The sequence below is a fragment of the Leucoraja erinacea genome, chromosome 10 (assembly GCF_028641065.1).
Source record: "Leucoraja erinacea ecotype New England chromosome 10, Leri_hhj_1, whole genome shotgun sequence".
Taxonomy (NCBI): domain Eukaryota; kingdom Metazoa; phylum Chordata; class Chondrichthyes; order Rajiformes; family Rajidae; genus Leucoraja; species Leucoraja erinaceus.
This window is the reverse complement of record NC_073386.1, coordinates 8,327,330-8,354,410: the sequence shown is the minus strand read 5'-3', so window position 1 is coordinate 8,354,410 and position 27,081 is coordinate 8,327,330. Positions and strand designations below refer to the sequence as shown.

The 27,081-nt window shown below is 39.5% G+C and overlaps 1 protein-coding gene across 5 annotated transcripts in view; it reads right to left on the bottom strand.

Moving 5' to 3' along the window:
- The window catches only part of LOC129700745 (bromodomain-containing protein 3-like), a 59,723-nt gene extending 32,642 nt beyond the window's left edge, over positions 1-27,081 (bottom strand). For 2 of the 5 annotated variants that reach the window (XM_055641390.1, XM_055641392.1), the window contains exons 1-8: positions 26,351-27,081; positions 17,087-17,378; positions 16,137-16,274; positions 15,920-16,055; positions 14,135-14,283; positions 10,268-10,615; positions 2,427-2,555; positions 390-575 (exon numbers count right to left, since the gene is read on the bottom strand). In XM_055641390.1, coding sequence (XP_055497365.1) covers positions 390-575; positions 2,427-2,555; positions 10,268-10,615; positions 14,135-14,283; positions 15,920-16,055; positions 16,137-16,274; positions 17,087-17,341 — 1,341 coding nt within the window. In that variant the 5' untranslated portion in view covers positions 17,342-17,378; positions 26,351-27,081. Of the gene's footprint in view, positions 1-389; positions 576-2,426; positions 2,556-10,267; positions 10,616-14,134; positions 14,284-15,919; positions 16,056-16,136; positions 16,275-17,086; positions 17,379-26,082; positions 26,314-26,350 lie in introns of those variants that run through there. The other 3 variants (XM_055641393.1, XM_055641395.1, XM_055641391.1) reach the window with 2 other exon arrangements.

Here is a 27,081-nt window from a genome sequence, read left to right as displayed (position 1 = left end):
AATTAGAGTCTGATAACCCAAAGTTTCTGACGTTAGAAACAGGACATAGATTTGATAACTTAAATATCTAAAGGTAGTGCCAGAATTTACAGCTCTATCAGCAGATGCAGAACAGTAGAACTTCATCTAACAATATACTAGACTGTTAGTAATAGATTCCGATTATTATGTAGAGAAAAATAGGACAAGACTGTAAAAAGAATGTTCTTAGATGACAAATCCAAATTATTAGCAAATCCTGGGAGACTGCACTAAATCTTAAAATCAAGGTGAAATGCAGCAAAGCTTACAAACACATCTATGAATGGGAAAAGACAGAGTTTAGATAAGTGGCAAAGATGAAACAAATAAATTCCATTTAACAATATTTACACCGCTTATTTTGTTACCTGGTCCTGAAGCTGAGCAAGGCACTTCTTCTGCTCTTTTCCTGAACTTTGGGAGGTACTTTCAGCAGAGGAACTCTCACCACCATTGTCACTTGCTGATTCAGTGATACAAGTTGTAGATTGTGCCAAAACTGCACTTTTTACAGGATCCTTGCGTATTTTAGCAAAAAGCATCTCAAAAACATCCTGTGCAAGTGCGAGAATTAATGTGTATGTCAGTGAAAAAGATGATACTGTAAAAGTGTTTATGCAAAGCTCAAAATGACAGTTTATGTACTTATCCCACACAAATTAAAAATTGAAAGCAACACATTTTGATGAATTTATAATTTCAGACTAATCCTTAAAGTACACAAGTCTCCACCAAATTAAAACAAATGTTGTGGATGTGGTCATGTGATACAGAGCAAAATAATCCTCAGGAACTCTGAATCTGTTGCCAAATGAAAGCCAAATCCAAATGACAGCTTCATGTTTATATGGCTATCTAGTAATTTATGTTTTAAAGTTGTAATTTTAAGTACAGTTCCAGCATTACAGTTGACCAGTTCATTTGCATATAAGAAATATTTTGAGCTGACATTAACTTTGAATAACTAGCATGCACATTTTACAATAGGATTCTTATTTGTTCAATTTTAATGTAATAGTTTCAAGATTGTTTGATAGAGATCATACTTATGATCTTATGTTCAAATTTAGTAAGTTGTGCTTTGTACATGGCGATGTTTACACAAATATACATTAAACCAAGAGACAAAAAAGGAAACTAGTACAATAAATATTTTTTTCTTCCATTATGGTCCCTAGTTTAATCTCAGTATAAAAAAAATGTTAATGAAGTGTCTTTCTTTCACAGAAAATTAATCACTGCCGGTTTGGTTTTTCTCGGAGGGAGGGTAATAGGGAATTGTTGATCCATGCTTTCTTTTCCAACCGTGAATTTGCATTCAACTATAGAAATGGAGTTGTTGAGGGCAGATGATGGTGCAGTGATAAAAGAAAATGTATGGGCACATGCACATATGCGTCTGTGAGTGTACAAGACTGAGGGAGTGAAATGTGTCTTTGCTTCATCAACGATCATCTATTTGAGGAAATACTGTAGACCACACCATATGCCTTCCCTAAAGAGGGAAGGAGAATCATGAAAGCCGGTTAACTGTGAATTACTTGTATACCATGTACACCCACATTCATATTGGATAAGTGAGTCATTGGGCAGTGGAGGTAGAGGATTGCAAGAAAAATCCATTAAAAATCTGGGTCAGGATTAAATTTCATTACTTTCTACTGTGGGAAGGACTAGAAATGGATACCAAAGGAAAGGGCTATTACTTTTAAAATTCATGGTACCTGAACAAATAAAGATCACACAGAACAAAAAACCTTTCCAGAGACCGGTGATTTCCTAGAAAGATAAATACTCAACTTTCTAAATAAGTATTTCAGATTTTGGTCCTAGTATTAAACACGAACAATTTATCTGCAAGTCAAAATGAAAGATATAAAATATATGATTGTATCAAGCCCATTATACAAACCAAAATAAGTGTATCGACTTTCAATTTCCTTTGTACATTGCTGCCAAAATCAGTGTTATAACATATTTCTTCCATGAGACAGAACCATAATAGGTTTTAACTTAATTTCAATCAAGCTCCATGACTTTTTAAATTTGATAAACAATGTAAACCATTCTGCTGGAGATTATAGTGAATGAAAAATAAATCCAAAACCAAAATAAACACAGAAAATGCTGGAAACACAGAGTAGATCAAGCATTTGTGGAGAGAACTGTTGATGTTTCAGGTTTGGGTGCCTTTGTCAGAAGTGAGAACAGGGAAAGAAAAACAAGTTTGTTTTTAAATTGCATTGAAGGCGAGGGAACAATGGGAATATCTCGAATGGGATGAGGCCAAATGAGTAAATATAGCAGTCTGACTAGGTGATGCATATCAGCAAGACTATTGGCCTTACCCATTATTAATTATAATTAAAATAATTAAATTGTGTGTATGAATGCTCAATACTCGCCTGAAGTTTTCGGCCCATGATCACAACTTCATGGTCTGGTGAATTATACTTGTAACAGTTTGAAAACATTAGTCGCACATCTCCAGCAAACTCTTCTCTATCTTTGTATTCTTGGTTGCCCAATTTTCTCTTATATAAACAAAAATGGAGAAACTATCAGAAAATCAAATGCATGAAGAATGCAATACATTAAAATGTTTAATGATGATTTCTGTTCATTGAAGACTGAAGCACCATCCCTGGAAGTGCCAGTTACCAAGATAGACACAAGATGGAGTAACTCAGCGGGATCCTTTTTCAGACGCTCGACTGGAAATGTCACCCATTCCTACTCTCCAGAGATGCTCCCTGGGCCGCCAAGTTACTCTAGCATCATCCATCCATCCATCCATCTATTAATCTGTCTTCAGTGTAAACCATCATCTACAGTTCCTTCCTACACATGTCAGTTATTAATACTGGTCAAGATAAAATGTCCATCAATAAAAGAAATTCACTTCACTGATCAAGAAAATAAAACACGAATAACACACAAAGCTCAAAACACAATTTTCACGAATGAAAACAATATAATTCTACACCCACCCAACACATTTAAGTACAAAGGCAATGATCAATTCACATCTTGGGTAAGGTGAGCAAGCTCTATAATTTACACATAGGAAAGACAGAGCACTTGTCCAGTTTGCATTAGGAAGTGTACAAGGATTGAATTAGTAAAATACTGCTGTAATGAAGACTAAATAACAAGAGCAGATGCATACTTGCAGCAAGAGGAAAACAAAAATTCAGTACACTGCAGTCAAAGCTTTCGGAAAGTTATTATTTGTTAGAGGGCCAATAACTTGCACATTAACCCAGAATGACTTTTCAGCCCAACGTTGCATGCGTCTCATAAGCACTCAACTGCTGCCCAACACTCACTGAAACAATGAACGCAAGAAAGACTTCAAATGCTTCAGACCCTGCAATGGATTAAATGTTTGAGAGTTCAACTGAACACAGGTTTCAGACCACTGCAATAGCTTATGCCATACACATTTTTATTGAAGTGTGGGTTTAATTGTCAAACCAAGTATGTCATAAACCATAGACCCAAGGAATTACAGATGCTAGTTTATGGGAAAAAAAGACAAAGTGCTGGAGTAACTCAGTGGGTAAGGCAGCATCTCAGGAAAACATGGATAGGCAACGTTTTGGATCGGGACACTTCTTCAGAAATGTGGCTTATCGTTCTCCAGTCTAATTGGCTGAGTTACTCCAGCACTTGGTAATGGATTGCTTCATTTTCTACAGTAATCAAGGGAGTACTTTCTCAGATAAAATTTTAACAGTTTTAATTTGTATCTTCAAAACTGATCAAGCTATTTCAAGGAGATGAATGGTATTGAAAGCAGAGCTGTTGTCTATGAATAGGAGTTTGAGATAGGTGTCTTTCTTATCCAGGTGTTCCAGGAATGAGTGTACAGCCAGAAGATGGCATCAGCCGTGGACTTGTTGTGGCGGTTGGTGAACTGCAGTGGATCAAGGTTGCTTGATAGGCTGGATAATGTGTTCCATAACCAACCTCTCAAAACACTTCATGATGGTAGATGTCAAGGTCACTAGATGGTAGTCATTAAGGCATTAGATCTTGCTTTTCCTGTTCATTGGGGTGATAGTGGTCTTCTTGAAGAAAGTGGGTACTTCAGAACGAAGTAGGAAGAGATTAAAGATGTCATTGAACACTCCCGGGAGTTGCTCCATCCAATTTGCACCCAAGGATGCGACCAGAGGCTCCGTCCCGGTTTTCTGTGGCGATGATTATATATGACTGAGTTGTATGACACTATCACAATACAGGGTGGTACATGGGTCATCATCATCGGCGGTCAGTCGAAACAAATACGACTGTCCTCTCCTCTCCATAGGGTCGTCTACTTGTGGGTCTGCAGATGTCTGTAGAGGCCGATCCGCGATCCACGCACCTTGCTGCAACGTGGGCAGCTGAGATTGGCGGTGGTAGGTAGTCGTCGAGCCCCCTTCTCTTTCTCCTTACGGTGCTGTCACTTTGTCTCTGCGACACAGCGTAGTTCCATTTTGAGACGTGCAGCTCCTTCCTGCATGGATTTCCTCCAGGAGCGCCTGTCCAGTGCAATGTGCTCCCAGTTGCTCAATATGATGTGGAATTTCTTCAGACTGTTCTTGATGTTGTCCTTGAAGCGTTTCTTTGGCCCACCGGGGGCTCACCGACCTTCCTTCAATTGAGAGTACAGGATTTGTTTAGGGAGACATGTATTGGACATGGGGGTGACATGGCCAGTCCATCGAAGTTGGTGCTGCATTATTGTGGTGATGATGCTGGTCATGTTGGCTTCCTCCAAAACGCTGATGTTGGTGCGTTTGTCCTCCCAGCTGATCCTCAGAATCTTTTGTAAGGATCTTTGATGGTATTGTTCCAGGACTCTAAGGTGTCTGCTGTAGGTGGTCCATGACTCGGCTCCATACAACAGGGTGGAGAGGACAACGGCTCTATAGACCGGTACACAAAAATGCTGGAATTTTTGTGTACCTTAGATTTTCCAGCATCTGCAGTTCCTTCTGGAACACTGGCTCTATAGACCAGCAGTTTTGTTTGAGCCATGTTGAGCATGGGTGCAAGTAGGTTGTCCTATCAATCAGACGTTGTGCCTGATGGAATCATATTTAAGTGTAAACCTCATTTCAAGTGTTGAGAGATTTGTCATATGCACCAGAACAATTACATTTGTACTTGCATTTTCAGGAAGATTGCAAAATAGGCTTCCTTCATCTCCATTGTGCACATAAATAATGCAGCATCATGAAATAAGAAAACACACTAAGTCCTTAAAGGCAAAATCGCGGCCAACTTTTAGAGGCAGGCTTTATACGAGTATTTTTTTTAAATCAGGCAGAGTAATTTATTGTCAAAACAGCATGCAATGTCGAAAATGAATACACATACATATCATGTCAGCCCATGTTTGATATGGGTTCTGAATTTTTTCCAAGCAATTTGTTCAGATAGAAAAATAAAATCCCTGTATCCTTTCTTTGTCAACATTGATAACCAGGACAAAAACGAGATAAATATTACAAAGAATACAAATATACACTTACAGGTAGATTGGCATGTACCTCCAAGCTTCCAATGAGCTGGGTGTACATGGTGGTAACATTTAAGAGGATTACTTTGCCACTGGATTATAGTCACATCTCCTTCTTCATTCACTTTGTCACTTTTATCCTACAGTGGTCAAAAACTGAGAAACTAATTTTCTGAACCAATGCAAGACATTAACCAAAAACTCATTTGGCCCACTGAGTGCACACCGACCAGCAATCACCCTGTACACTAACACTATCCTACGCACTCGGGACAATTTACAATTGCCAAAAGGACATTAATACCAAAATTGTGGATGCAAGAAACTACAGATGCTTGAGCAAAACACAAACTACTGGAGGAACTCAGCAGATCAGTCAGCAGTCTGTGAGGGAAAAACAGACAGACATTTCAGATCTGGGCACTTCTTCAGACCGAAACTGCAGCAGATTCAATACAACATGAAAGTAATAGGGAACCCAATATCAAAAAGATGAAAACATTTTGTAAATGTCATCCCTGGAAGAACATAGAATAGGAAAACCTGGGAACAAGCCATTTGGCCCACAACATCTATGCCAACCACAATGCCAATTTAAAATGCACATCTACCTGCACACGATTCATTTCTTTAAATTCCGTGCTTATTCAGGCATCTGTCTCAAATATCTCATAAACGTAGCTACTATGTATCTTTTCACCACTTCTCCAGGCAGCATCTTACAGACACCACACTGAAAAGGACTAGCCTTATAAAGGGTTTCGGCCCGAAATGTTGCCTATTTCCTTCGCTCCATAGACGCTGCTGCACCCGCTGAGTTTCTCCAGCATTTTTGTGTACTTGCCATATAAAGCTCCTTTAAACATTCCCCATATCAACATCAAGCTATATCAGGCTACATCAGGCTAGTATTTGACATTTCTAACTTCCGTAGAAATGAGACAGAGGAGTACAGCAACAATGCCATCACTTCCAGGAACTTGCAGATTTCTGGGATCAGATTAAGCAGATCACTGGAATACTCTTATACAGTAGATAACTTGTATAGATTCCAAAATGCCATATGATACCCTCACCGTACTATCTAATACCTTTAATTTTTGGACTTTAAGAGATGTTGCGTTACCCTTTGAGTTACTCAGCACTGTCATTTTTTTTTTTTTTTTTTTTTTTTTTTTATTAATGAGTAGAATTGATGCATGAAAGAACAAAAAAAACTTCTACTTAGTTATCTGGGATCAAGAACCAGCACCATAATTACAAGCAGTTAAATAATTCTGGCCGATCCATGAACTCCAATATCAGATTGTATTCAACTTAAAATTACCACTTCTTACACAAAATCATGCTATTACCCAGTCGATTGTCAATTGAGAAGAACAGTAAACAGTATTTTACAAAAGCTCACAAGTTCTTCAGTTAAATTCCACTTAAGGTTCTACTCAATGTGGTAGAACCATTTAAATCTGAAGCAAAGCTCCGATAGACTTGGATCAATCTCTTTGTAGCTTAATAGATCAGGATTTTTGCAGTTTATATTTTAGCCATTTAGATTAATAAAGATGCTTTGGATAGTTACTTGTGTTATGTTCAAATTGTACACGCTGGCCAATACAAAGATTTGGGGAAGGGATCTGGTGCTGTAAAGAAATTCTTGATTCATGTATTTGATACTGTTATTTTGATGTACTTTGGAAATAAAGTTGCAAAGGTAAAATGGATTTCAAATGTTTGAGGACAAGATTGTCTGCATAATGACAAATATTTGAGAAAATGGTAAAATCGGGGTCAAGATATCAATTTCTGAGACCAATTCATGCAAATATCATAATTCACATAGTAGTTAAACAGCAAGTGAACTAATAATGCACATGCAAAATTCTGCTGGATCTAAAAAGAAATTGATTTTGGTCTATTCGTTTTCATCAGTGAACTAGTAAAGTCATACCAACAAAAGATACTGTAGTCCAGTGTAGGAAGGAACTGCACATGCTGGTTTACACTGAAGATAGACATAAAATACTGGAGTGTCCCACTGAGTCTCTTCAGAGATGCTGCTAGTCCCACTGAGTTACTCCAGCATTTTATGTCCACATACTGTAGTCTTTCCATACTATAATACATACCTCTTTACTCATTCAAAGCCACAATACAAACTCCTGGAATTCTCTATAGGGAGGCATTACAGCAATTACAATGATTTGAAATACAAATGGATTCGTTAATGAGGCAGTGATAAGAATCACTTTTTGATCCGTGTTCATTTTGTAGTCATTGATAACCCTCTTGCTTCAGGCAAGTTCAATATTGCTGTCAGCAACAATTAAAGTAGTGGCAAACTGAAATCAATACCGGTGGATTGTGCAGCAAAAATCTGAGAAGCCATACACAATGAAAGACCAGCATCTGATCATTTGACAGTGGAAAGGAAAAGATGATTCTTCTAATTTGCCCCATACAGTTATGATACTTTATATGTTGCAATAAATCCTTTGATTATAAAGAGAACAATGTAAAAAAAAGGATTGAAATTCAAAGTACAATTAACAAAAAAGGTTTGGAAACTTCCTCTTCAAATTGTTCTAGGCCAATCAAACCATATTAATTGACGCCATTAACATTGATATTTTATTTAGTACCTACATCTTATGCAATATTCTTTCTGTACTTCACACAAGCTGGTCCAGCTCTCTCAAAGGTGGCTGCAATGAACCACAGTACAACTACAATTTATTTAATAGGCAAGATGTTTCTAAATATTTTCTTTCCTTTGGTAGTTTATATGCATAGCAATGTTGGGGCAAGTCTTCACTTGAATCTTGAATAATAGGGTTGGCTAGATGTTACCTGACAATGCACAATATGAATTTAAAGAGAAAACAGACTAGGCGATTATTCTTTTTCTTCCTTTCATGATCCACCTCCCGAAGGAAAAAAACATTGGGTAGGTTTTCATCATCATGTCCTAGCTTCTCTTGACAGAACATCCTTTTCAGAACCTGCCTTATTTTTATTTTGAAGGTGGAATATAGAAAGATCAGGGGAGTGGGAAAAAAAAAACCAAATACATGAAAAAATATGATCAGCATTCATGCAGATAATCAGACATGTTGCAAGCAATGAGCAACTCTAATATGAAAATGTAAGTGCAGGTCAACCACCAATTATCCCAGCACCGTTGGTTCCAGAGCCTTTCTGGATTTTGCCAAGAGGAGCCCAACGGTATCAGAACGGTCTACCTTGGCACTGGGATAGCAGCCCGCAAAGTCAGCTTCGGAAGTTGACTATAGGAACGCATCTGCCACTCTGGCCGGGCAGAGACCGACCAGAGGGAGCAAATTTGACCTGTCAATCGGCGTGGACGCCCGATGAGGTTGAGATCGGCCGCCTAACCCGACCTAGATATATGTTTGGGGGCACTTCTGGGTGGATTTCAAGTGCACTTGCATGATTTTTTCCAGATTAGAGGCGCCGGATCATCAGTTGCCAGAAAATCAGTTGTAGACTTGTATCTGCCATGATATTCATTGCCAAGGACCCAACAGGAAGATTTTGGATGGATCAAGAAAGGAGATCTTTTCAATTGATTTGCTGCTTCCGACAAGGGTACCTACACCATCCGGCTCCAAAGTCTCTCCATGTCATCCTCCTAGGCGGGACTGCTTGTGCTTGGGTCTTTGGTTATTTATCCAGTCATAGAGAATTATTGGAAACAGATTCACTTTCCATGCAGTCTCTTCTGGTGGCATGTGTGAGGAATTCATGGTCACCTGACATTTCATCAACATGTTTCTGAAGCTCATTTAAGAAATGCAGCTGTCATCCGCATTAAAATATTAAATATTATACCAGAGACAATCTTATCAAATACAAAGTTGCAGTTGGAACAGAGAAACATATCTGGGTGGGAATATGCAGAATCACTCCTTTTCAGAATTGAACTTGGTTTTCACCATGGCACTAAGTTTAACAGCCCTGGTGTCTGGAGAGTGCAGAGAAAATAATGCCCAATATTAGTTCCCATTTGACCTACCTTCACCCTTTGTGCTTTCTACTTCAAACAAATAATCTAAATTAATGGAACAGAATTTGATGAGCAAATAGGAATCTAAAACAAAGTTACACATACTTGGGACATCATGAAAATTTCCAATATTGGAGACTAGATTACTTTCTTTTGTAATTTGTATCACTGCCATCTTTTGCAAACAGTAGAATAATTCTAAATTCTTCAATTTTAATTTGCCTTTAATTCATCTATGCTGCCCCAATACTTACTCAAACCTAGTCAGTTTGTAAAGTGCTACTTTGAAACTTGTATTAATTGCATCCCATAGAAAATTAAGACTTTGCATTTGTTTTCTTTTAACCATTGCTGAAGGATTCATTCTGTCTGCTGCAGTGGATGCAAACTAATTCCTTTTCCACAAAGTTCCTAATTGCAAAAACAATCTACACAAAATAAGAACACAAACATCCTCTAATTCCAAAGGAACATTTCATAAAATAATTAATGAATGCATTAACCTGCCTTGGGGGAAAAGTCAACATAGAAAGAAGGCTATCAAAATGTTGACTTAAATATTTTATAGGATGAGCAAGATACAAAATCAGAACAGGAAGCAGGAATCAACTTCTGAAATAGCTGATAAACTACCACTTTCTAATTTTATTCAATATTTTGAATCTGGGCAGGGCAGGGCAGAGGGGCAGGGGAAGATGAAATGAACTTACTTTCACAGCACTAAGGTCCATGGGATGTTTAACAATATCATGGTAATCATGAAGTCCCAATGCTTTGGCATCCACAGGCTCGTAGAAAGGCCAAGCATATGTAGCATGCCTCTTTTCTAGCATTTCTTTGAGAATGTTATTACAATCCTGCAAATGTTCCATTATTTTTTCACTCTTTCCAGCTTGATGTTGAGAATCTGGTAGATCCTTTGTTGGTAACTTGATGGGCTGACTGGTTAACTTCTGAGAACAGTTTTTTGTAGACTTTCTTGGCAAGGGTTCACTACTTGTATTGAAAGTAGTAGTCGGTGTTGTAGTATCTGCCTTCCTTTTTACACCTTTCTTTACCTTTTACAAAAATAGTCAGTTAAAGTGGGCAATGATTTTGAAAATAAAAGCATACAGAATCAGAATAGGAAATAGGTAGAAATAACTAATAAGAAACAAGATCAACTTCCTAGCTAATTGAATATTTCAATTCCACCCCGACTTCCTTGAAATACTTGGCAAAGCAATAACTAACATAAAAACAGAGCAGGTTATTTTTATAATTAGAGAAAATATCTTCAAATAGATTGGTTAAAATGTCTGATCTAAATGGTTTCTCAGTTTAAAACAGGCTCAATTGATAAATTAGAAAACCGACAATGGAAAGGCAAAAAAAAATAAAATGCTGGAAATACTCTGTATTCAGGCAACATTTTGTGAGAGTTTACTTTTCAGATCCATGACCTGAAGCAGCTTTTGACGAGGCCACTGACATAGAACATTTCTCTCTCAACAGAATTCTGCCCATCGTGCTGTATACTTAGAACTCCTATTTAAAAAGCAATTAATAGTTTGACAAAGTATGCCAATTGACAAAACAAAAATGCTGTAATAACTCGGGGGGGGAGGGGGTTGTGAGTGGAGGAGCAAGACACAGGAAAGAGGGAGGGGAGGGTGTGACTTAAAATTGGAGAATTCAATGTTCAGACTATTGGGTTATAAGCTAGCCAAGCGGAAAAGGAAGTGCTCTTCCTCCAGTTTATGTGTGGCCTCACTCTTGCAATGGAGGAAGCCCAGGAGAAAAAGAAAGATCAGAATGGAAATGGGAGATAAAATGGTTAACAACCCGAAGACCCAGCAGGCTTAGTGGACCGAGCCCAAGTGCTTGGTGAAATGGTTGTCTAGGGTGGCCAGTGACGCAGTAGTGGAGTTGCTGCCTTACAGGATCCGAGACCCGGGTTCAATCCAGACTAATGGTGCTTGTCTGTATCTGGATTGATACAAGGGAATTAATAAAGGGCACATATAGATGTGCAACTCGATCAAGGATAGAGTGGACTGATTTGGATTGATTTCTGTGGCATGCTGGAAGTTGAGGGGAGACCTGTTTGGCGGCGCGACACCGGTTGCAGCGGCCCCTACAGCCTGTCTATCTTTTTTTAAATGTTTTGTCTAGTTAAATGTAGTTAATCGTGTTTTTTAATACTGTTTTTAACTGTGTATATGTGGGGGGCGGGGGGGGAAAGGGGGAAACTTAAATAAATCTCTTCCCTGCACGGGAGACCCGACCTTTTCCCTGTCGGGTCTCCGTTGTCGTTGGGGCCTAGTCCGTGGAGCGGCCTCCAGCCGGAACGACCTTGGGACTCCAGTCGCGGAGCCTGCGGTGCGGCAGGCTCACCATCGTGGGGCTGGCCGGCCTCGGAGCGTGGGGAGTGGTGGTGGCTCGCTGCTGCGGCCCGACCCTGGAGTGCGGAAGCTCCAGACCGGTGGACTGGGACATCGTGAGCTCGCGGGTCCGGGTGGGAGACCGCTTTTCGGAGCTCCCACAATGCAACTTCTCCAGCCCGTGTCACGGGGTTGGAACGACCAGGAGCGGGGCCATACATCGCCCGGCGCGGTCTTAAATGGCCGTGGAACTTACCATCGCCCGCCTGGGGCTTCAACATCGGGAGAGAAATGGTGCAGGGGGGAGAAAAGACTTTGCCTTCCATCACAGCGAGGAGATTCACTGTGATGGATGTTTGTGTGAATTGAATTACATAGAAACATAGAAATTAGGTGCAGGAGTAGGCCATTCGGCCCTTCGAGCCTGCACCGCCATTCAATATGATCATGGCTGATCATCCAACTCAGTATCCCGTACCTGCCTTCTCTCCATACCCCCTGATCCCCTTAGCCACAAGGGCCACATCTAACTCCTAAATATAGCCAATGAACTGGCCTCAACTACCCTCTGTGGCAGAGAGTTCCAGAGATTCACCACTCTCTGCGTGAAAAAAGTTCTTCTCATCTCGGTTTTAAAGGATTTCCCCTTTATCCTTAAGCTGTGACCCCTTGTCCTGGACTTCCCTAACATCGGGAACAATCTTCCTGCATCTAGCCTGTCCAACCCCTTAAGAATTTTGGTTCTAGAGAGTATAAACCAAGTCTATCCAGTCTTTCTTCATAAGACAGTCCTGACATCCCAGGAATCAGTCTGGTGAACCGTCTCTGCACTCCCTCTATGGCAATAATGTCCTTCCTCAGATTTGGAGACCAAAACTGTACGCAATACTCCAGGTGTGGTCTCACCAAGACCCTGTACAACTGCAGTAGAAATTCCCTGCTCCTATACTCAAATCCTTTTGCAATGAAAGCTAACATACCATTCGCTTTCTTTACTGCCTGCTGCACCTGCATGCCTACCTTCAATGACTGGTGTACCATGACACCCAGGTCTCGCTGAGAAATCGGCCACCATTTAGATAATAGTCTGCTGTCCTGTTTTTGCCACCAAAATGGATAACCTCACATTTATCCACATTATACTGCATCTGCCAAACATTTGCCCACTCACCCAGCCTATCCAAGTCACCCTGCAGTCTCCTAGCATCCTCCTCACAGATAACACTGCCCCCCAGCTTAGTGTCATCCGCAAACATGGAGATATTGCCTTCAATTCCCTCATCCAGATCATTAATGAATTGTGTGTATGTCTTGTAGGAAATTGGCTTTGTTTATATGGCTGTGGAAACGGAGTTTCGTTTGAGCCTCACTGAGGTTCAAATGACATGTAATAAATATTGTATATTGTATTGTATCGAGTTTGTAAGCTATCCCTGTGACCATGTGGGTTTGCTCCAGATGCTCTGGTTCCCTCGCACATTTCAAGGACGTGCAGGTCTGTAGGTTAATTGGCTTTTGTAAATTGTCTCTAGTTTGCAACAACAAACTAGTGTATGGGTGATTGCTAGTTGGCATGGACCCGGTGGGCTGAAGGGCCTGTTTCCATGGTGTCTCTCTAAAATGTTTCCAATTGGTCTCATCGATATAAAGGAAGCCACTGAATGCAATAGAAAATGGCCTTCTTTACAAAGAATAGTGATAAACAAAAATACTGGGAACATAAATCAGGTCTGCTGAATAGCTGTGTTGCAGAGAGACTGCCCCCTCGCGTGAAAGATGTGCTCTCTAGTCTTTGATATTTCCACCATGGGATAAAGGTTTGACTGTCCATAATTATGCCCTTCATAATTCTATATACTTCTATCAGGTCTCTCCTCAACTTCCAGCATTCCACAGAAAACAATCCAAGTCAGTCCACTCTATCCTTGATAGAGTTGCACATCTATATGTACCCTTTATTAATTCCCTTTATTTCTGAAATTCCTTGCTGTACAGTACAAAGTAAATATGGACAACTTGTTTCCTTCCCCTGCCCCTTAACATTGTTTCATCTAAGTTCTTGACTAATTTAATAGAAATTGCATTCTGTCATCACATTCCAATCTCACTTCAGATTCTAAGTATTGAATTACTTTATTTTTGAGCAATATCCAGTACATGAAACAAAATGTGTCATGCTTTCTTAAATTCCCATTCAAAAATAGAAACACTTACTTTTATAACTGGTTGACTTGCTGAAATTAGAGGAGGAACTGAAGTAATTGGTAATGAAGTTGTTTCTGTTTGGATTGATAGCACTGGTTTCTGAATTTGCACTTCAGAAGCAGGTGGACATAATTTTGATTGCACAGTTGAGGACACGGCTGGCAGCAAACAAATAGGGCATTATTATGTTCATAGAACACTAAAAGCAATTAATATTTGTATTACTGTCTGCCACATTTGTATTAACAACTCATCTGACAGTTATGTGGAGACACACAATGCAAGTAATTTTGTTGAAGTAATAGCTTGAAATAAATATGCAGCAAAAAGGCTATTTTATATTAAATCATATGAATATTAAAGTATTTTCATACACACACACACAAATAGGCTTCAAAAACCCTTATTTCTTGTTTATTTTCCAATACGTTTTATACCATAACAACAAGTGATGGAATTAATAGTCTGGGAAATGCTTCTTGGCTCCTTTAACTATTTGCACATATTATAACACATAGTACAAATTTATGTTGCATTATTTCCAATTCTGCTATAAATAATACTTATTGGTTAAGATATATTTAATGCAAATATTAGAAAGTTCTCAGAATAGATTTGATTGTAAGTATAACAGATAGTTTGGATAGTGGTGTCAAGATAAAAATGTCACTGGAGCAATTTGGCCACTGAACCTCAATCTCTTTAGTTCCAAGAGAAAGTCAATGGTTAATAACCAACTGCACATAATAATCAGATCAAAGTTAGAAAGAGCAATTTTGGGCATGTTATAACTAAAAACCATATGCAGGAAAAATAGTTAAATTTGGGGAAAAAAAAAGTGGAATGCCTGTATCATATCATCATATAATCTATCTATATTAATAAAACTCTTCTCTTGTTTGTGTGAGTGAGAGGTAGAGGGGCGGGCAGGCAGAGGGGGGCGGGCACAATCTAGTTAATTCCTATTTTCTTCCAACCGCTAGGCCACAGCCTTCCCATTTTCACACATTCTACTCACATTTTTCCGGTCGAGACGATAAACATCATCCCGTCGCATTCTCACCTATATTTCTGACGCCCGGTGGGGAGGGTGGTACTGGAGCTGGAGTGAGAGCTGAGCCCGGGGCTTGGGATGGGGCCGTGACCGGGGCCGAGCCCGAAGATGAAGTTGTAGCCTGCACTATGGCCCAGGCGGTGGTGAAGCTGATGGCTCGAGTCTACAGCCAGGGCCGGGCCGAGTATGAGAACCAGGCCGAGTTCCAGGCCCTGGCGTTGCTCTACGACCTGGGTGGGTGCTGCAGCAGGGAACGCGAGTGAGGGGAGGAGGATGAGGGATACGAGGGTGAGAGGAGGGGGTAGTTGCCACGTCCCCCTCACTCCCACCCCCCCCCCCCCCCCCCTCACTCCCCTCCCCTCCCTTTTGGGGGGCTATGTGTGCTTGGTGCAATATTGCGTGGGGGAAACAGGTTGCGTTGGGGGAATGGGTGGAATCTTGCTTGGGGGGGGGCACTTGGTCTAGTCTACTATAAAACTATCTTCCAATTCACTCCAACCATGGCTATTCTACTAGATCCTTCAAAATTGGATACGTGTTAGTTTTATCGAGCCACTAAAAACTTGTCTAACATAATTAAATCCCAGGAACTTAGCAATAACTGGAAATCTTATATGAATATTATACTAGATATAATGAAAAAGGTTTGTGACACCTGTTTTTCACTCAAATATACAGTTCATCTCACAAAATTAAAGAAGTTGTTTATATATAAACAAGGAACACATCCATTTGATTACCTGCCCCTTTCCCTTTTCTGCGTGTTCCTCTTTTATTAGCCATTGAAAGCTCTATTTCCTCTTGTGGCATTTTTGCCACCTTCTGTAGAAACAGCTTCTCCAGTGCTTGTGCCATGAGAACTATATCGTCACCCGGCTATAAAACAGACACTGGTTATGTTGATAATGATATAACCTTAAAAAGATTTACAGAGCAATGTAAAATGCAATCACATACCCGATTATATACATAGCAGTTGGTAAACATTGTATTTAAGTCCTCTATACACTCCATAGCTTGACAATAATATTTGTTTTCCAAACGTTTTTTTATTGTACCCAAATCCATTGGCTTCTTTGTTATTTGATAATAATCCTGCGAGAACAAAACATTGACAATTAGATCAGTATTTAGTTATTTTTAATTTTTCCATTGCTTTATTAGTTCATCATTTAATAGGATTTTAAAATTCAACAAAATGTATAGAAGGGTCTCAACCCGAAACGTCACCTATTCCTTTTCTTCAAAGATGCTGTCTGACCCGCTGAGTTACTGCAGCTTTTTGCGTCTATCTTTACTTTAAAACAATCCTGTGAACATGTAGACTTTAAAAATTGGGAAATTAATAGTTAGGTAGAGCATAGTATTTATTCACTCTTCAGTAAAGGAAGGAAGGTATCTCCAAAAAAAAATTATGATGAAATGCAAAATATTTTTGGGTCAGTTTGTGTTCATATGTCAGCAGAAATCTGCAGCAGATTTGGATGGAGAAATTATCAAACACCACCTTGATGCTTACCAATGATATGACAGTGGGTCTAGGGTGAGAAAAGATAGACAAAATGTTGATAAAACAAAACATGACAAAACGAGCAAGGTTAAGGAAACATATTTTGTTAGGAAAAATAAATGCAATCAATGGAAAAATGAAATCCTGAAATAACACAAGAGAGACTGCAACTGCTGAGATTTAGTGCATAAAGAAAAACTGCTGGAGGAACTCTGGGTCAGGCACCATCTGGAAGAGCAAAGGAATAATCGATCCTGATCCAGGGAAATGCAGATACAACAGAAGCTAGGAGTTGATTAGTAGAGATAGAGGGTTACAGATTATGCAGCAAATTAAAAAAAAAAAAGGTGAAGACTAAAACCACGTAAGAGATGATACGATAAAAATATACACGTACAGGCAAATTCAGCTTCACAGCATCAACAGGCTGCTGGAATGGCCATGCAAAATGGTGCTTCCACAAAGCTTTAATCACCACTTTCTGCAAATATTGCAACTGATTTGTCATGCTCCTGGTTTTATTTGGATTGCAGTATTCTGGTGGCTGAGGATTCACACATGTACGTTCATGCAAGGCCCCTTTTTCTTCCTTTGATGACATGACAAGTTCTTCAGAGGCAATTGCTATTTTGTTATTATAAAAAATGTCCATTCAATGATCTTGAACCCATTATAGCTTCATGGTGTATCTGTTAAATGCAAACAGTATAGTTTAGAATCATAGCCACTATTAAAAAGCAAACAATTTATCAACTGAAAAGGAAAGATATATGAAACATCATGAATTGAGCGTCAACGGGTGTTGAAATTGTGGTTGCATAAATATTAGGATGACAGAAATGTCATAAGAAGCAAACAAAAGCAAATTATTCAATTTATACCACTGATGAAGATATAAAAACATGCCATTCAAAAAACTGTTTTGTTTTTATCTCACTGGAGAAACCAGGTCTTGCATGGCATAAGATACTACAAGCATCCTACTCATAAGGAATAATATTGGAGAAAAAAATAAATCTTTTCACGATCACTAGTGAATTGGCATTAGCTAGAATTAGAATTAGGTACAAGCCACTTAGGCCCAAATTCTTGCAACCTCAGACCCTGACAAAAGGACAAGCTGCTCGTTTCAACTGCATTTACTTTACTGCAAGGGGTCTCAAAGGGTAGACGAATGAGCTGAGAGCATTGAATTGAATAAATTGAATTGAATAAATTTTATTAGCCAAATATGTATACATACAAGGAATTTGCTTTGGTGCTTTGCTCGCAAGTTACAACACGATATACAGTAGACAATTAAAAATAAAACATTATAATTTAAACGTGTGAAGAATTAAATAAAATACCAGAGCACAAGGAGGCTAGAGACTTTTGGCTGTTGAGAAGAGCTACCGCTCGTGGGGAAAAAAAAGCTGATTTTATGTCTGGGTGTGGCAGCTTTGACAATCTGGAGTCGCCTTCCAGAGGGAAGTGCTTCAAAGAGTTTGTGGCCAGGATGAGAGGGATCAGAGATGATCTTAGGGGTCAGAGCATGTATCAGTACATGGAATTATGATATAGCAGCAATGATATAATCATTACTGAGGGAAGGGCAGGACTGGCAGCTCGACATCCAGGGATGTAGAAGTTTTAGGTGTGCTAGGTCAGGGAGAATATTGCATTAGTACTCCGGAAGATATTTGGAGTGATTGGTCAATGGGGCTACGAATTTAGGAGGAATGCGAAAGAGGCAGTCAAATTTGATGGGAGTTATATTATAGTCCTTCCAAAGATCTGCTCTTCTGATTCATGCTGACATGTGGGCACAGAGCAGAAGAATGTGAAAATAGGTTTGTGCTTGTGGAGATTAACTTTCCCAATATTGACCGGGACTGCTTTAGTGTAAAGGGCCGAGATTAAGTTAAATTCATAAAAGGCATTCAAGGTTCTATTTAAAGCAGTGTATGGAGCCCTACTATGAAAGTAGCTGTACACTACCTTTGCTCAAGGAATGAGGATGGGCAAGTGGTGGCAGTGTCTGTGGAGGAACATGTTGAAATATGTCCACGAGAGCCCCGAGTACCTACAAACGGCTGTTACCGTAATTCTCCGTGTTCGAATCAGGGGAAACTCGGGAGAACTCTTGAATTAGCTTGTACAGTGGGACAGCCCCTTTAGCAGTTTTATCTTAAATCCCTATTTTGCTAGTAATGAGAACGATTAGAAAAAAGGCAAAAGTCATGAGATGTACACATGTATTTTTCTCGTTATGAATTTATTTAAGGAAAAGATACTCACAACCTATACAATGATTCAAAGCTGCAAAAGACTTCACATTTAAAGTATCAGAGCAGTAACGGGGTTTTTAAATTGCATCACAATGGACTTGCCTTTCAATCGCCAGTTAACACTTCATTACATCATATCTTGCATTCCATAAACTGAATCAGTTTAGCTGGCTTACAGTAAAGATCATTATTCCACAATTTTGATGTCAGCATGTAAAAATTATTTTAAGGATTTTAAGGCAACAAAGCAGGTCTTAATTCCTTGCAGATACAGATGTAGTGGCATCAGAACAATTAGGGTCCGGTATGTACTGGCCATTTGCCTTTATTTTGTGTGTCATGAATTACAGCATTTGCCTTTAAATTTGGTCAGCTTGTAATTATGTGGGTGGGATTTATTACGTAGTCGGTGGCGCGTTTGCTGCTGGGTTCTCTTGTGCAGAAGCTGTTAGCTAGTTAGTTTTAGTTTGGAGCTCAACATGGTTGGAGGGATATCCTTCGACCATGTGGAGCTTTGCCGAGACACGAGGAGTTGTCTAACGTTTAAAAGCGATATGTTGGAGTTTGACGAAGATTAAAGTACGCGAGTCTAAGAAGGTTGGATGAATATCTTACTGATTTTCTTCAACAATAAAGAAACTATTAATCAAAAGACTGTGTTTTGAAGATTTATCTTTTGAGAAGCTTTGAAAGTCTCGTGAAGAGCTCACATGTGTAACGATACGACATTCTCCTAATACCATGTTGTCTCCTAAGTGGCTAGGTAGATAACAAGAGATCTCTCGAACGATATAATAATCTGCCACTATAATAGATATATACACAACTGTTAGATAGCTTTATTTACATCGGGTTAAAAACATGCAAGTAAAAAGTATTTTCTTACTACAAGTTCAGAACTACAAATATAAGAACAATTATCCTTATTTCCTACTGGCCATGTGGGTTGATATTCCCTATTGATTTTCTTGACACTTTCCAGGCTCTGGAAATGTAGTGTTACAAATTAAAGCACTTAAGACAAAATAGATTATTTATTTCAACCTGTTCTAATTTCTTTGTATTCCACTGTTGCTTTTTATAGTTCAGTCTGGAATCTTATTTATGTAAACTTTCCTTTTAACTGGATAATGTCTTACCTAATTTGTGCAGACTCCTGCATGACAACTCATGAATTTTCGTTCAGCCTCACCCGAATGGTTTGCACTTCATGTGCGTCAGCGACTAAGAAAGTGTAATCATCTGGTCGTGGGTAACTGCCTTTCTAGCCCTTAAATTCTCAATTATGGATCGCTGGTTAAAAACTGGGTGTATAAAACGCACAAAAGAGAGCAATAAGGAAGATAGAAGTAGCTGCAGACAACTGGACCATATGAATGCAATGAAATTGAGAAGGGTGTGCCACCTGACATCTCTAAAGGACCAACTAAGAAGATGGCAAAGAAACTTCATAAGTACGATGCAAATTACTTGAAATATGGATTTTCATGGACGGGAAATGAAGATGAACCGGCTCCATTATGTGTCATTTGTCATGATATTTTAACAAATGAGAGTATGAAACCTTCCAACTTGAAGCGCCATTTTGAATCGAAACATATCGAATACAAATCCAAATCCGTGGAATTTTTCAAGAATAAACCTAACTTTAAAACTCAGAAAATGTGGGGCCTGACAGGAAGAATAAAAAAGCTTTATTAGCCTCATATATGGCATCGCGCAATAGCGAAAAATGGCGCACCAGAGATAATTGACAAAATCTTGATCAAGCCTGCAGCAAAGATAATGGCAAAGTAATGATCAGAGATGACGCAAGAAGGTCTTTTGCTCGTATTTGTCTCTCAAATAATACGGTTCATCGAAGAATCACCAAAATGGCTGAAAATATAAAACAAATATTATTGTCCGACATCCGTCAGAATCGTTATCATGCATTAGAGGCGGACGAATCCACTGACATTGCGGATTTTGCAAATCTTTGGGTGTTCGTTAGCTATGAAAAAGACCAAAAACTTCATGACAACCTTTTATTTTGCCAACCTTTGCCAGAACATACAACTGTGAGTAGAAATCTTTAACATTATGGATGAATTTATGCAACAAAACAAACTTCATTGGAAGCGTTGTGTTGGAATAAGCACAAACGGAGCCATGGTCGGATCTAAAAAAGGGCTTGTTTCAAGGGTAAAAACTATTGCACCAGATGCAAAATCGACACATTGTTGCATACACAGAGAGGCTTTGGTACACATATGATGTCTGCAGACCTAAAAAGAGTTCTAGACGAAGCAGTGAAAACCATAAATTATATTAAAGGACGTCCATTAAATGTCCGACTTTTCTCACAACTGTGCGAAGAAATGGGTAGTAATCACACCCAACTTCTTTTCCATACCGAGGTTCGTTGGCTTTCTCGTGGAAAAGTGTTGACTCGTTTATTTGAACTCTGGAATGAACAACTAGTTTCTTAATGAACGTTTTGAATTGAAAGAATGTTTACAAGACTACTCTTTCAATTAGCATATCTGGCAGACATATTTTCTGTTTTAAATAATCTTAATTTGTCCTTACAAGGCAAGGAAATTTCTATATTTCACGTTCAAGATAAGGTGAGCGCCACAGCGGCCAAGTTGAAGTTGTGACAAAAGCGAGTTGTTAATGGAGAAGTGGTCTCTTTTCCATCTCTTCATGAATTACAGAAAAGTTCGAGCGAACAAATTGAAGATGGTGCGATGATTATTATAATACAGCATTTACCGAGTTTACAGATTAATCTAGAAAAGTATTTCCCTGAATTGGGCATGGACATGAGTGGATAAGATACCCATTCAACACCAACCAATCAGTGCCAAAAGGTCTGTGACAAACAGAAGAAGAACTTTTGGAACTAGCTTCTGATGGATTCTTAAAAAACAAATATAAAGAGAACACATTATCTTCATTTTTGTTATAAACACAAAATGAATTTCCAGAATAGTCAGATAAAACCCTAAAGATAATTTTTCCATTTCCAAGCTCATACCTGTGTGAAGTAGGATTTTCGGCCCTTGTGGACATTAAGACGAAGAAGAGGAACCGCAACGGAGGGTGAAATTAACAACTACAGAGCCAAATTTTGTCGAAATATTTTCCCAACGTAAGCAATTTGATCCTTCAAATTGATGATAAATTATTTTAATTAAAAATGTAAGACCAGCAATGGGACTCTGCCTTGAATTTGATCCATTCTTCCTCCATATGTGCCCGTCATGGCCTAATCCAATGCAAAGTCCTTCACAAAGTCCACTACACAAATGCAAGATTATCTAGAATTTACCCCGCTGTTAGGGACACCTGCAACAGATGTAATCAATCTCCTGCCAACCATAGCCATACGTTTTGGTCTTGCCCTAAGCTAGCAGCCTTTTGGAGGAGTGCTTTCGACTTGATAAGCAGAGCCTACGGCCAGACTATTCCTCCAAACCCACTGTCAGCCATTTTCGGTACCCCTCCCAACACCAACCTCTCTGTTGCGGTGAAACGGGTTCTAGCTTTTACAACCTTGTTAGCCCGGAGACTGATCTTGCTTAACTGGAGGCTCACCTGTCCCCCGACACACGCCCGCTGGATTAAGGAGGTGCTTTACAATTTAAAGCTTGAAAAACTTAGGTTCTCTCTCAAAGGCTCTACCAAGACATTCCTAGATGCATGGAACCCTTTCTTGGAACTTGCTAACTCTCTCAACTTGTCCCCAGACTCAGAAGAGGACTGAGTGCTCTCCACCATTGTTCTGCTCTACTGCAGCTGCTCTCCCCTTAACCCCCCCCCCCACTTATTTATTTAATTACTTACTTATTTACTGTTATTAGTGACCACCCCCCCCTTTTTTTTTTTAAAGTACTTTTTGTTTCGTTTATCTTACCATATTTGTGTGGATGTGTATGTATGTGAGTGTTGTTTGTCCCCGTTTGGTTCCGACCTGATTCGGGTGGGTTGAAGGTGGGTAAGGGTAAGGGCTTTGAGGGTCGCCTACATACTGTTGCACAATTATGCCTTGACTGTCACTGTCTGTTATCATTGTATGTATGCAAATTGCTGTGAAATTCAAATAAAAAGATTTAAATCAAAAATGTATTTAATGGATATTATATTAATTTTATTCTAGTAATTATAGAAAACTTTTGTTTACATGCATACCTTAATCCAAAATAAAAATGTATGCAATTTTTATTAACTTTTACAATGAAATACAATTGTTTTTAACGAGAGGTACAAGATGCTTACGACGAGTATCAAAACTTGGGGAATCACTGCTTTAAGGAATCAGTATTCTGTTTGAGGTAAATCAATTTCCGTTTTGTATTTTCCATTAGTCGAACACAAAACTAAATTTGCGAACAGTTCTGAAGACCAAATGTAGAATGTTAGTTAAGAATTCCAGGTTTTCCCCACTCAACATGATGGTCAAATGTGAAATCTAAATAGGGTAACAGCAATTGACAGAAACCAAAATCATTATTTAAAAAAATATAAAGCATTGACAATATTGAACATAGAACAGTACAGCACAAGAACAGGCCCCTTAGCCCACAATGGCAATGCCAAACACAATGAAAAGACCAACTCTCATCTGCTTTAACATAATCCATATTCCTCCATTCCCTGCAATCCATCCAAAAGTTCCTTACGTGACACCATCATATCTGCCTCAACCGCCTCCCTTGGCAGCACGTTCTTGACACTAACTACCCACATTGGTCAATCTGAAGAGGACCTTCAGCAACAGATTGGTTCCACCAAGATGCAGGACAGAACTCCACAGGAGATCCTTCCCTGTGGCTATCATAGAAACATAGAAAAAATGTGCAGGAGTAGGCCATTCAGCCCTTTGAGCCAACACCACCATTCAATATGATCATGGCTGATCATCCAAAATCAGTACCCGTTCCTGTTTTTATGCCCGTATCCCTCGATTCCATTAACCCCAAGAGCTATATCTAACTCTCTCTTGAAAACAACCAGCGAATTGGCCTCCACTGCCTTCTGTGGCAGAGAATTCCACAGAAAACTATACAACTCCTCCCGCGGTTCTGTCGTGGGGTAGACCGAGACTGACTCTTCCCCTCCCCCATCCTTTCCACTCGTCACTTTAATTTCACGTTCCATGTATTTTGTGTTTTTATGACTGTTGGTAGATCAATTTTCCTCCTGGGATAAAGTTCTATTGTATCGTATCATATCATAAACACTAACTACCCTCTATGTAAAAAAAAGTGCCCCTTTAAACTTCTCTGCTTAAAATTATGCCTTCTAGTATTTGATTTTTTCATAATTTTGTACACTTTCATCAAATCTCTCAGTAACATCTAGTGTCCAGAGAAAACAATCCAAGTCTGTCCAACCTGTAGCCAATACTCTCTAATTTATACATAATTCTGGTAAAACATCAGCGAGTGCAAGCATATACTCAGCAACCATTTTGGTGGGCGGAGAGAAAAAAGGGAAAGGAGGAGGAGCACGAAGGCTGAGGGCGAGATAGGAAGGGGTGGAGCCAGCAGGGCTAACAAAATTGGGGGAATTCAATGTTCATGCCCCCAGGATGCAGACTCCCCAAGCAGAATATGAGGAGCTGTTCCTCCAATTTCCGGTGTTGCTCGCTCTGGCCATGGAGGAGACCCAGGACAGAGAGATCAGATACGGAATGGGAGGGGGAGTTGAAGTGCTGAGCCACCAGGAGGTCAGGTTGGTTATTGTGGACCGAACGGAGGTGTTCGGCGAAACGATCGCCAAGCCATTGTCTTGTCATAATTCTGGTAAGTCTCCTAGGCACCCTTTCCAAAGTCTCCACATCCTTTCCGTAACGAGGCAACCAAAACAGCATGCAATACTCCAAATGTGGCCCAACTAAAGTCCTAGAAAGCTTCAGTTCGGGATACAGGACAAAGAGGTCAAGGCATAATAAAAGCAATTTTGGGCAAATAGATGTTTGTGGATGATGAAAGGCCTATAGAGGAAAATATTAATCTAGCTGACGTAATAAAGCCTGTTAACTGCATTCTTCTAGTACAGGCAGCTAATGCCCGAGAACGTGATGAGAAAGAAATCTCATTACATGTTCAGGAGCATTAATTGGACCTACCTTTATTACCTCAAGATTCATCCACATTAATGAGCAGAGATCACGTAAATCTAACTACTAATGACAATCTATAAACTGCTATTAAGGATGCCCTAAATATACTATCCTTAACAGATCAATGACACATTTGTGAAAAAAGAGCCCTGTAATCAAAAGAAAATTAAAGATCTTTAATATTATATCATCCAACACAAGTTTTGTGAACTCACTCTAATATTTAACAGTAATTGCCCTAACAGCACTAAAAACAAAAACAATGACAAATCGATTTCCTGACAGATTGCACAGTAGTTTCACCCCCAAAGCATATTTGAATGAAGAATCAATAATGAGCATTTAAATATATCACCTTTGTTTTGGATTCAAGTGCATCTGATTGACAGAGATATTACTCTTTAAACAGTTTCTAAACAAAAGTTAAAACTGAAAACACACCAGTCCGAACCAAAAAATAAAAAAATCGAACCTTAACTATAAGCAAAATAAATCACTGTAGACCACAGGGAATAGTTCAGTTAGATAAATGCACAACTGGACCACGCAATTCTTTTCAGGATTAGAAATTGCCTTTACAATTTTCTAGTCACTGGACAACTCTGTAAAGCAGAACTAAATTCAGCCAAAAATGGTACCATGAACAAGTTTCTTGTGTCTGCAACCCTCGGTAACAAGTACGTGTATGTTTTGAACATGTGTGTGTGAGATAAAGAGAATAAACTTGACAAGCGATTATCACTTAGGATTTCCCTACAATTTCATAACCACACTCCAGGAGAGGCAAGTGACTGAGGTAAAGAGCAAGAAAAATAGTAATATCTTTGGTGCCCACCCGCAATTTAAATTAGTGATGACATCTTGCAGCATGGAAACAGGCCTTTCGGCCCACCACTTCTACGTCGTCCACCAATATTTATATCAATCCATTTGCTTGCATTAATTTAATATCCCTCTACTTTTTCTCTGGAGGTGCAACCTCATTTGTAAACCACAAAATAAACTTCTTACATTGCACAAGCACGTTTGTACCCTGTTCGCGATCGCCCTTCTTGCATCCCAGTACCACTGCATACAGTCAGATTGCGTTTGTGGGATGAGGAAAACAAACAATAGGTCTTGAGGTTTTTTTTTTTAAATGCAAGGCAGTTTCCCTTGCTGTGTCTCGGGGGATGAGAGGGAGGGTGACTCTCCCTTTCGATTATTTATTTGGCGGGTCCCGCTGAGTTACTCCAGCATTTTTGTGTCTATTTTCCGTTAAGTTAGTTGTTGAACTGACCTTGGTTAAAATGGCGACCGAGCGACAATAGCGACCGTTAATGGCGCGCGGCAGGAATGGAACGGCGGGACGTGAGGGACGATCGGGCCCGTTTATATTGGCGCGATGGCGGAGTCCGTCCGGCAATCTGTTCACTGGCTTTTCCCGATCCACCCCGGCAGCGTGGTTTCAAAATTAACCAGGGAACCTATAGGATACGTCGTGGAAACGTGGACGAGGGAACAGGTTCTTCGGTCCACCACATCTATGCTGTCCATCGTATCAATCTATACCAATAATGTGAACGGCCAAGCATCGTTTTTAAAACTCCTTTAAAGGAGCGGCAATGTTTACAACCAAGTGGGTGGAGAGTTAAATTAGTTCGATTTTAATTAGGAAGAGGCGATTAAGCTTCTTACGTCTGTTTATTGATCGTGCTCCTGAATAAAAGGGTTCCTTTTGGATGGATTAAGGGCAGGTTGGAGGAGTAGAAAATCGAAATTCACCGTTGTAATCCAATCAAAAGAAGAAAAGGGAAGTGTTAATTAACATGGCATAACTTAACAATATCACTGAGTTAGAGACCGTTTATGTGTTAAAGGGGTGCAAAGACAAGCATTTAGATATTTCACTCGGGTAGCTTACTTCTTACGTTTGGCGTGCACAGCCTAAAGTTGTGGGACAATTTGTTCTATTTGATCTTATTTGATTGTGCACGCCAGGTTGATTGCATTCGTCGAAACAGGGCGGAC